The sequence below is a fragment of the Nannospalax galili genome, unplaced genomic scaffold (genome assembly GCF_000622305.1).
Source record: "Nannospalax galili isolate Female #2095 unplaced genomic scaffold, S.galili_v1.0 scaffold290, whole genome shotgun sequence".
NCBI lineage: Eukaryota > Metazoa > Chordata > Mammalia > Rodentia > Spalacidae > Nannospalax > Nannospalax galili.
In genome coordinates this window covers 1,051,716-1,063,921 of record NW_008331486.1, presented here as the reverse complement: position 1 = coordinate 1,063,921, position 12,206 = coordinate 1,051,716, and the positions used below count along the sequence as shown (strand labels likewise).

At 38.0% G+C, this 12,206-nt stretch overlaps 1 protein-coding gene across 1 annotated transcript in view; it reads left to right on the top strand.

Moving 5' to 3' along the window:
• Positions 1 to 12,206, top strand: part of Strbp (spermatid perinuclear RNA binding protein) — an 81,213-nt gene that overhangs the window by 29,394 nt on the left and 39,613 nt on the right. The window contains exons 8-11 of the mRNA XM_008824450.2: positions 163 to 260; positions 468 to 579; positions 7,739 to 7,831; positions 9,530 to 9,729. Of these exons, the coding sequence (XP_008822672.1) occupies positions 163 to 260; positions 468 to 579; positions 7,739 to 7,831; positions 9,530 to 9,729 (503 nt within the window). The remainder of the gene's footprint in view (positions 1 to 162; positions 261 to 467; positions 580 to 7,738; positions 7,832 to 9,529; positions 9,730 to 12,206) is intronic.

Below are 12,206 nucleotides of genomic sequence, written 5' to 3'. Positions count from 1 at the left end.
AATGACAGAATGTACTTAATATTCCACTTAGTTGAGCAGATTTTTAACTGCTCAGACTTTTAATTCTTGAAAATTTCCTCTTATCTTCTTCTGTATCTTGTGTTATTTTGCTGTATTCTAAATTCATTTCTAACTTTTTATTTTTCCTTGCCTTTGCCAAAGGGGGTCCTGGTCTTCATGATCCTTGTGAGCGAGACCCAACAGATGCTCTGAGTTATATGACCACGCAACAAAAAGAAGATATTACCCACAGTGCACAGGTATAAGACTGGAATAGCACTGATTGATTTGAAAAATATCACAACTTTATCTTCTAAATTGTTCTGTGTGGATACTTTTCTTGGATGCTTAAGTTAGGGACTTCTGCCATCATAACATCAGCATTTAACGAATGTCATTTTAGTTAGAGTTCATTTAAGCTAGAATGGCTGTTGAACATTGTTTAAATATAATGTTTTATCCTTTAGCATGCACTTAGACTATCAGCCTTTGGCCAGATTTATAAAGTGCTGGAGATGGACCCTCTTCCGTCTAGTAAGCCTTTTCAGAAGTATTCCTGGTCAGTTACTGATAAAGAAGGTGAGTATGAAAGTTTTTTTAAAAATTTATTTATTAGGATTGAGGGTTGACATTGATAGCTGTAGTGTGCATCCAGGTGATTGTTTTTCTTTTTGACTTACTTCGCTTCTATTCCATGCATCAGTGGTATCAACTCACTACATCATTTGTTCTTAGTCATCACCTTATTTGCCTGTGTTGGCCAGATTTTGTTATTTCATAAATTTTTTTATTACATAGACTCGGTCTAAGGAGAAGAAATGAACCATAAACTCAGAGGAGGACATTGTTCCTGTCACTGGTCAGCCTGGTGACCTTTCTCAATCTTGGAAGTGTTTTGTAACCAAGAAAGAGAAAACAAAATTGTTGAGAAGAGAAAAATGTATTGGAAAATTCAATTTTTGTTCTAGTCTGGCTGAACTCTGATTAGCATGCCAGCAGAAAGATGGCCGGTATGACCTGGATTCTAATCATGGCTCCACCATCTAGTCTGGCTGAACTCTGATTAGCATGCCAGCAGAAAGATGGCCGGTATGACCTGGATTCTAATCATGGCTCCACCATCTACTTCTAGTTCAGTTTGACAATTGATTTCTTTCTTACTAGGGATATTACTCTTTCTTACTTCATTGACTGTTCAGGTTAAAACATCTGACTCTGGGCTTGGAATAGAACAGATGTTCAAATGTAAATTCATTTACTCTCCTCTCTGTGCCAGAGAAGACATTTCATTTTCCTCCACCTTCCTATTAGTTACACTAAGAAAAGGGGATATTTAATACCAGATATTCTTTTCTTTTCTTTCTGAGACAATGTCTCCCTATAGTCCCAGCTGGCCTGGAACTTAGTGTGAGACCAGGCCATTCTTACCCTTACAGAGATCTGCTTGCCTTTGTCTCTGGGATTAAAGGCATGCATCACCACGCCCTATTTGGTATCACATATTTTTATCTATGATGTTGACTACCTCCCTCAACTGATGTTGTTCCACCAATTTCTATATGACAAAGATAGTTAAGTTGCCCAAAGTATTTATTTGGACAACAGAATTATAGTAGGTTTAAAGTCTTACTTCAAGGAGTCTATAATGTCAAAAGTGTTTCATAGCTGCCTGTGGTAGCACATACCCAAAATCCCAGCACTTAGGAGGGAGAGGCAGGTAGTTTAGAGTTTGATGCTAGGCTGAGCTACATAGTGAGACTCTTGTCTACAAAAACAAGTGAACAATCAAATAAACAAATAGAATACTTCTTCTTCTTCTTCTTCTTCTTCTTCTTCTTCTTCTTCTTCTTCTTATTATTATTATTATTATTATTATTATCGTTAAAGGCTTTTTTGGGAGAGAGTGTCTTTTGTGCTCTTTTATGAGTTGACAGTTTGCCAGAAAATGATATGATGTCTCATGGCAACCTTATATTTACATTTTATATTCTTGTGTTTAATTTGTTTTTATTTGTATATCTTACATATGAACAGATACTTTTTATGAAGAAAAGTTCACTGGACCTTCCACAGCTTACTGCAGAGTAGTCCTCAGCTAAAAAGTTTAAGAATCATTTCCTCACATTGTAAACTCCTGAGGAGAATGAATCCTTTAGATACTACCATGTCATTATTATAAAAAACTATTCACGGGGCTGGAGAGATGGCTTAGCAGGTAAGAGCACTGGCTGCTCTTGCAGAGGACCCCCATTCAATTCCCAGCACATGGAAGCTAATAAACTGTCTGTAACTCCAGTTTCAGGAGGTCTGACACCCTCTTCTGACTTCTGTCGTTGTACGACATGGGTGCACTTAACAAACATGCAGGTAGTATACTCATACACATAATCATCATCATCATCTGTTCAATACAGTTTGTAGGAGGAAAGCAGTTCTTTCTTTCATTGGTGGTGAAATTTCTGAACTCACATGGACTTACATATCCATGTGATATCAGGTCTTTTCCATAAATGGAATGAATGAAATTTCATATGTATTTTTTGATTAGTAACAGAAAGTTTTGTTCCAATCAGTTAATTTTTAGTAGCAATTTTTTTCTCTAATAGTAAAAATGTATCTCAGGGACTTTCATTTTAAACTTTATAAACATTTTAGAAATTTAGAAACTGCTCCCTCTGTCAACTTAGAGCATAAAATAGAATCAGAGAAGCCAGGTATGGTGGCACATACCTTTAATCCCAACACTTGGAGGCAGAGGCAGGCGGATCTCTGTTAGATTGAGGCCTATCTTAGCCTTGTCAGTTATTAGCTTGCATGATCTGGGCAAGATACTTGGCCATTTTGTGTTTAGCTATAAGTTGATCTCCTCACAGTTTGATTCTTTTACCACTGAGCTTCCTGACATTTACATTTAAACCTTAGTCCTGTAATTCTTGATTATTTCATTATTCAAAAGATTCCCTCCGCAAGTTGAATATTCCACTTTCTTGACATCTATTTTATCTTTACCATATCTTAACCATAGCTACCCATTCTATAGACACTCCTTAGGCCTGTCTTCAGAAAGAACAGTGCTTAGAATTTTTGCATAAATGTATCTAGCCTCATCTGATTATCATTTTGTCGAGTGCTCTTATTCCTTGAACTCACAGTCAATCTTGCTACCTTTGCATTCTCCTCATTGACTCACACTGTCCTCACCCCTCTTGTGCTTTCTGGCCTATCATTAGGATCAGTCCCTGACACAGACCTTCACTTTCTTAATCCTCTCTTCCTTACTGGATCTCCTAATGATATTTTGACTGGTTGAAGTCTTATCTTTATCCATAACACATTACTGAATGCAATCGAGGAATAAACAAAGCTGTCTTGACTGCTTTCCCTTCAAATCTGTGATCCTTGTGAGGACTATTAGCAGTTCTGTACAAGTGCAAGAATTCTCTGGTATGCCTAGTTAACTTTTATACATTTCCTCTATTTTATATCTCATCTACTACTACCTCTCATCAGATGACCTTGCTTGCTTCTCTTTTCTTAGGTTACTAGTATTCTAGAGATAACATCTACATATTCTTTCTTTGTGTCTGTTAATTATGAGAGGCACAGATGAACATCACATAGTGATGATTGAATTAGAAGTCCTTTATTAACTCGTAGTCAGAGAGGAGACTAATGCCAAAAAGAACTTTCAACCCCGAGGGGAGGCAGAATAGGGTTTATGAAGCCTAAAACCATAATTACATCATGCCAGGGGCGGGTCAGTTAACAAAGAGATTTTTCAGTTAAAAAGTTTCAATTAGGAAAAATAGGTTTCTCAGAATTGTGGAGATGGGCTCCATGGAGATGCAAGTGTAGCTGGGTAAGAGATTGTGGTACCTGGACATGCTACTGGGCCACTTTTAAGTTTTCCAGTATTTTAGAAACAGTGTACTCCCTGAAACTACAGATGTGACCTTCATGGCTGGCTGACTGCAGTGGGAGTAGCTGGGCAAAAACACAGGGTAAAGCAAAAGTCAGCTAGAACAAAATGGAGTCAATGTTGCCATTTTAGTGTCTACCAGCCTAGCTACTGGCTTGCCTATGGAGAAACCATCTTGCATTTACTTGTCTGCCAATCCTCTCATTCCTACCAGTAGACATTATTCCATGAGTTATCTCTTTTCTTACAACATGAATTTCATCTACTATGTCATTTTTGTCAGCATAAGAACCTTCCATAGCATCTTCTATCTGAAAGACAAAACCAAAGTAAACTTACTCTTACCTTCTCCCCCAATAGAGTCCCGTTTCTTAGATCCTCTTTAGAAAAAAAGCATCTTGAAAACAGCAGCCTTTTTTTTTTTTTTCTCCTCCTTTCCTCATTTTTTTCTTGTGATTTGAATGTGTTCTTTCAGGCCTTGTTACTACTAAAGTATTTATTGCCTGTGATTTTTACCTTACTACATTCAGAGGTTGACTTTGAGCCTTCCTAACATGCAACAACTTTTTGCAAAGATAAGCACTCTTCCTCCCTCGTGTATTTATTTTGAGGTATAGCACATATGTAAATACTGTATATATTAACAAAGAATTTTTTTTTTTTAAAGTTCATATAAAGCGATAACTGCCATAGTTAAGAAACAGCATCAGCTGGGCGTGGTGGCGCACGCCTTTAATCCCAGCGCTTGGGAGGCAGAGGCAGGCAGATCTTTGTGAGTTCAAGGCCAGCCTGGTCTCCATTGTGAGTTCCAGGACAGCTTGGGGCTACAGGGAAACCCTGTCTCAAAAAGATGAAAAAAAAACCTGGCATCATCAACTCCTCTAGAGTCAGCCAGTTCCCCTGCCCTGTTACATTCTTGCCATGTGAGCTACCAATCTTGGCTTTTTTGAGATGGGGTTTCCCTTTAGCTCCATCTGGCCTGGAATTCTCAATGTACATTGGGCTGGCCTCAATCTCGCAGAGATCTGCCTCCTGAGTGCTGGGATTAAAGCCCAATCTGACTTTTTGACAGTCATTTTCTAGATTTTCTTGTAGCTTTCCCACCTGCATATGCATTTGCATAAATAATTTCATTTGATTTTCCTTGAGTGTTCTTGAAGCTGAACTGCACTGAATTTAATCTTTTGTGACTGGCTACTTTATTTTTTTTTTTGGAAACAGGGTCTTTCTGTAGCTCCAGCTGGCTTGGAACTCTCTAAGTAGACCGGCTGGCCCTGAACTCACAGAGATCCGCCTTGTCTCTACCTCCCAAGTGCTGGGATTAAAGGCATGTGCCACCACGCCTGGCAGCTTTTTTCTGTAGTTGTTTGAGGTCAGTTCATGGTGTTGCACTAGTTTGCCATCTTAATACCTCTGTAGTATCTATTATGAATATTACACAATTTTATTTCATCTACTCTTTTTGTTGTTTTTTGTTTTTGAGACAGGGTCTCATGGCTAGCTTGTAGCTGTAGCTCATTATTTGTTTTGAAGACCAGGCTGGCCTCAAACTTACAAAGGTGTTCCTGGCTCTGCCTCCCGAGTGCTTTAAAAATCTAAGCTCTTATCTTCATTCTATCTCTGTTGTTCCATTTCCCAGGTTCTGGAAGCCTGACGTCTTATGTATTCTTGACAAAATCATTTGTGTCACCCTTGAGTTCTCTCTTTTATTTATCCCTGAAGCTCCTCTTACTGTTGCTGGTGGTCAGGGCCTGGGCCAAGTGTTCCCAGGTTCTTCACCTCTTGTCCAAAAAGTGGAAAATAAAGGCTCACACATATTCGCAAAAGAAGGAAAATAAGTTTATTTACAGCAATGCAATAGTACAGATCATAGGGATATGCTGTCAAGATTGACAGCGGGCTACATGAGTGAGAATACTCAAGGGCTCTGATTATTGTTTGGGACTCCCTTTTATGGGGTTCAAGAGAAGGTGAATCTTGTTTACTAATGGTAATGGATGGTTCTGTATTTTGATTGATAGATTAGGTCATGCATTTTTCCCACTGTGCCTGTCACTTCTCATAATGCATCAGATTTAATCATATCATGCTCAATTATGCGTAGGCATAAGATGATAAATGAGAGATTCTTACTAAAAGTTTACTACAGAACATAATTTTGCTTTACTATGCATGTACTCAGAACCAGTGCTGGATGAATTCACTGTCTAATCTTCATACTTGGATACATTGGGGATACAGTTGAATAGATACTGTCTAAATTTGATATTAGGGCCAGGGGGATTTATACCTTTTTTGTTTTGTTTTGTTTCTTGAGACAGGGTCTCCCTATAGCCCCAGCACTTGGAAGGCAGAGGCAGGTGAATCTCTGTGAGATCAAGGCCAACCTGTTTTACATAGCGAATTCCAGGCCAGCTGGGGCTGGCTATAGGGAATCCCTGTCTCAGAAAGACCAAAAATAATAAATAAATACACAAATATGTAAATTAATGTATTCTAGAAGGCTGACATACTCATAGTTCTGTTTAATGCCAATGAAATGTACTACGCAGATACTGCCTTTTGTTGAAGACGATGTTGATCTAAGTGGTAAATATTGATCCAAGCAAATGCTGAAGCAGTGTTTATGCCAAGGGACAATAAATCATGATGATCAGAAAACACACAATTTCATTCTTCCCTAGATGTCTGGAAATCTTGGGGCATAAATATCTTGAGCATATCTGTCCTTAATAAAGTCCTAATAACCAACTTTAAAATTGAAGACAAAGAATTCTTTAATGTTCTTGGACATGCTGATACCTTTTTTTCCCCTCTCTCCCTCTTATGAAACTTGGACGATGAGGCTCCTACTTTATGTGTGACAATATTATTAACCAAAATCAATTAATTTCAGTTAACTTTGGGTCCTTTCCCGTTATGCTGTTTCCAGATCTCTTTATGAAATAGAAGACAAGGAGAAAATATCTTTGACCTGTAAAGTACAAGAAGGATACTTAAGAATTTATGTACGAAGCAGGCAATAATACATACCTTTATTTCTGATAACATAGGAATTTGATATTGTGAGAAAGACTTCATAGAAAACTGTAGAGTATTAAGAATTACAGTTTGATACTTAGGTTTACAACATTAATTTAAAATTTACAACATTAATTTAAAATTTATGCAAGCAATTTTAGAAATACTTGAAATGGTAGAGATAAAGATAAATCCTTATAAAGGTAAATACTTTGAATAGTTTGATACGTAGATGATATATATTTTCCTGTTCATGTACATAACAGATGTGACTATATGTTATTTTAGTCTATTTCGTCGCTGAACTAAAATGCCTGAGACTCAGTAATTTGAGAGTGACAAAATTTACTCACAGTTCTGGAAGCTGGAAGTCTAAGATTAAGGCTCTAGCAGAGTTAGTATCTAGTAAAGGCCTGTTTCTTACAGTTGGTACCTGCTTTGAATCTTAACATTATAGAAAGACTCTCCCAGGCATATTTTACAGATGTACTAATCCACTTCATCAGGGCTCTGCATGTCACAAATCCCCTCCTAACACCAAAATTCAGTATATGCATTTTAGGAGGACAGATGCATTCAGATCATAGTATGCCTAGATATTGTGTGTATACATGAATAAATGTGAAATAGGCATTTACAAAAAGTGATAATATTGTTTCAAAAGAACATTTCAGATTCTAGATTATAAATTTTTTAGAGTGTGATGATCTTCATTGTGATTTTTGAGATTTTTCTACTTAAACATATGAAATAGGAACATTGTTTCGACTCACAGTGACGATCTCATGATTTTTTTAGGTGCTGGGTCTTCAGCTCTCAAGAGGCCATTTGAAGATGGATTAGGGGATGATAAAGATCCCAATAAGAAGATGAAACGAAACTTAAGGAAAAGTATGTGAAGCCCTTATTTTTATCAGTGTGACCTAGAGAAGATATATAGCCTCAGGAAAAGTTAAAAATAACAATAAAAGAAACCCCCAAAATCGAAGACTTTGATTGACTTGAATTAGGAAATAACAATAAAAGAACCCCCCAAAATCGAAGACTTTGATTGACTTGAATTAGGATTTTGAGAATATTTGAATTTATTTAAATAATTTAACATTTAAAGAATTTATTTTCATTTTTTATGTGTATGAGTGTTATGCCTGCATGTGTTTAAGTGGACCTGTGTCATGGCAGTGCCTGAGGACAACACAAGAGTGCATCAGATCCTCTGGAACTGGAGTTACATTTGGTTGTTAGCCACTGTGTGGGTGCTGGGATTTGAACCTGGGTCTTCTGTAAGAACAGCCAGTACTCTTAACTGCTGAGCCATCTCTCTAAGCCCCCCCCCCACCTCCTTTTTAAACAAACTTGATTCACTTTATTTTTTTCAGATAAAAGCCCTATGTAGTAGCCACAGCTGGAGTCTGAGTTCTCTGCACAGAGAGTGGTGTGAGGTTTTACAAGATCGCCAGTGGATTCCTCATAGGGAGACTTGATGAAGGCAGGGGTTAGGGGTAGGTCTTGGAGATGGCATCAGAAAAGATGGCCTTGTTGAGCTTGCCCACGGTGGCAGTGTAGCCCCTGGCTGATGTGTAGCAGTCATCAGTACCAGCTATCATCAGCTGTTTCTTAGGCACAGGAGCAGAGATGCCAGTACCTATGGGAGCAGGGTGAGGCGCACCAGTACAGAGCCACAGCATCATGTCAGCTTGCATGGGATGGCGTGGGGCTTGCCAACCTTGTTTCTCCAGTTAGTGTCTCTGCAGAGGGACAATGGAAAGCTTGGCCAAGATGATAGCTCCTCGAATGGCAGTGGTTACCTCCTTAGAGCATTTAACACTCAGACCAACATGGCTATTGTAGTCCCCAGTAGCGACAGAAACTTTAAACCTGGTCTGCTGGCCAGCCTGAGTCTGCTGCTTCATTGTCATAATGTTTAAAATTTCATCCTTAAGGGACGCTCCCAGAAAAAAGTAAAAAAATCTCAGATTCCTTAATGGGCAGGGAGAACAGGTAGATCTCTTCCAGGGACTTGATCTTCAGGTCCTTGACTAGGCAACCCAGCTTGGTGACTGGAATCCACTCCTTATCTGCAGCTTTGAGTCCATGAGCCCCACAGCCCTGATGTGGTTTTAGAGACCGCTATCAAATCCTCTGTGGAAGCTACCTGACCCCCACAAGCCTGGGCCTTCGGGTCCTCCAGGCCCTCCTGCTGCACAGTTGTCATCTGCAATTTGATGTTTTCCCGAGGAAGAAATTAAGAATGAATCTTAATCTCCAACATTAGTAAATTGAACAACTTACTTGAGTTTCTGAAATTAACACGAGGATATAGTAACACATTTTTATAGTCATATTGGCATAAGTAATTTAAAAACTAATGAAGTGAATTTGTGCATTTTGAAGTTTTCATTTTTTTAAGTACAAGAGAAATTTATAGTTGTTAATAGGAGTTATAAATGCATAGATTAAAGCAAAGTAGCTTTCTAGTAAATTTCTGATGTAATTTTTTCTCTCTCTCTCTCTCTCTCTCTCTCTCTCACACACACACACATACATACATACATACATACATACATATACACACACACATGCACACAGTCCTGGATAGTAAAGCAATAGATCTTATGAATGCACTAATGAGGTTAAATCAGATCAGGCCTGGACTTCAGTATAAGCTCTTGTCACAGTCTGGCCCTGTCCATGCCCCAGTCTTCACAATGTCTGTAGATGTGGATGGAACAACATACGAAGCTTCAGGACCATCCAAGAAAACCGCAAAACTTCATGTAGCAGTGAAGGTACAGTATTTCTTTAATTTACTAGTACTGTTTTTGTTGTTGTTGTTCCAGATAAAGTGCTTAACTATAGAAACAGAACTTGTCACTTACCGATCCAACCAACAGTAACAGAAAGAAGCTTGTCATTTATGGATCACAAATTTTTGTTGTTGTGATACAAGATGTATTGTTGTTTGCAATTTAAAAAATATAGGGCAAAAAAAAATTGGGGGCTGGAGAGATGGCTCAGCAGTTAAGAGCACTGACTGCTCTTGCAGAGGACCCAGGTTCGATTCCCAGCACCCACATGGTGGCTACAAACCGTCCTTAACTCCAGTTCCAGGGGAATCTGAAACCTCTTCTGACCTCTGTGGCATTGCACGACACAGGTGCACTCACTCACATGCAGGCAATACACTCATACACATAAAGTAAAAATAAAATGTTAAAAAAAAATATATATAGAAAAAATAATAAATGGTATGGCAGTAGCATATTTCTAAGGCAAAATCAGTAATATTTATATCTGGTATTTTAGTTTATTTTCAGTGTTTTTTCAAGTTGGGTTTACAGTGTATAATGTAATTTTATCTTCTAATATTTTTTGGTTAATATTTCATTAGCGCTCTCCATGTTATTGAAATCCTCACAAGTAATTTTTAATGGCTGTATGATTAATATGATGTGGATGTTCTGTTACTTGTTTAAACCTTTCCCTTGTCAGTGGCTCTTCAGCCATTGGATATTTGCCATTTTCTGTCATAAGGAAATTTTACTAGCATCTTTGTACATGATGATATTCTGCTCTTTAGAATATTTCCATAGGAAATAGTAGCAGAGATTGGACCATTCAATCACGGGTATAGATTTTTAGAAAATTTCCAAATAATGATAGCTCTCAATAAATAAATACATTTGACTTATTGCATACTAATGCCAAAATATCATAGATTATTGTGCACTGAAGGTTAATGTTCATAGAAGTTCTGTTATATAACAGTATATGGTACAAGATAGAATTGATCTCTTTTCATGACCATTTCATTTACAAATATTATTAATATAGCTCAAACACCATCCTAAATATAAAATATAAATCTGAAAGAGTTTACCTAGTTTAGTGTGAATAGGATGGAGAGACAACCTGTATACAAAAAGTACATGTTTCAGATAATGGTTAGAACAATGAAGAAAAAGAGTAACAAAATAGTGAAAATACCCAACAGTATATTCTGCCTTGTTTATAAGTGGAGTTTCTACAGATGATGAGAATATAAATTTAAAATGCTGCTATAAATTGAATTCAAGACCAAGGCTAAAGAAATAGTTTAGCATCTGCACTATACAGTACTCTTGAGAATGAGGCACAATTTTTCTTTTTAATTATTTTTATTTCATGTGTATGAGTATTAATGCCTGCATGTAAGTAAGTGTACCTATGTCGTGCAATGCCTGCGGAGGATAGAGAAGGCTGTTGGATCCCCTGGAGCTGGAGTTATGGACAGTTGTTAGTTGCCATGTGGGTGCTGAGATTCGAACCTGGGTCTTCTGCAAGAACAGTTAGTGTTCTTAACTGCTGAGCCATCTCTCCAGCCCCAAGTCACAAATTTAGAGCTGAATTATATAGCAAATGACACCCAAAACCTTGTGAAATACGCTGCCTGTGACATAAGAACAATTGGTCTGTTACGTAAGAATGATTGATATATGAGAATCACAGTTTTGGTATAAAGATCAGGTGGGCAGCCTGGCATGGTGGTGCACGCCTTTAATCCTAGCACTTGGGAGACAGAGGCAGGCGAATCTCTGTGCATTCAAGGCCAGCCTGGTCTACATAGTGAGTTCCAGGCCAGCTGGGACTATAGGGAGTCCTTGTCTCTAAAATTCAAAAAAAAAGCTGGGGGGGGGGGGCTGTAGAGATGACTCAGCAGTTAAGAGCACTGACTCCTCTTTTAGAGGACCCAGGTTCAATTCCGGGCACCCACATGCAGCTACAAATGTCCATAACTCCAGTTCCAGGGGAATCCAAAGTCCTCTTCTGACCTCTGTGGCATTGTACAATGCAGGTGCACTCACGTGCAGACAATACACTCATGCACATAAAATAAAAAGTTTAAAAACATTAAAAGAAAAAAGTGGGCATTTCTCCTTGGATAGACCTTTACAAAATACGACATCAGTGATGTCCTTGAAAGGTACCCATGGTGCAGATACTTGGTGGACTTTTTCCTATAATAACCTTGACTGTAATGCTAGAGATACAGTCATAGCAACTTGTAGCTCAGTAAAATCTGCAGGTGTTTTAGCATAGTGGCAAGTTTTTTTGTGTGTAGCTAGATGCTAACTGTTCTTATTTGATGCAGATATAATTTTATATCTATTTATTTTTACTTTTTTCCACCTGTACTTTTGGCAATCATGGAAGAGCTATACAGTTAAACTCCCGGCATACACCTGAAATATAATTCTAATAGCAATGGATCTGAGGAAAGAGTTAA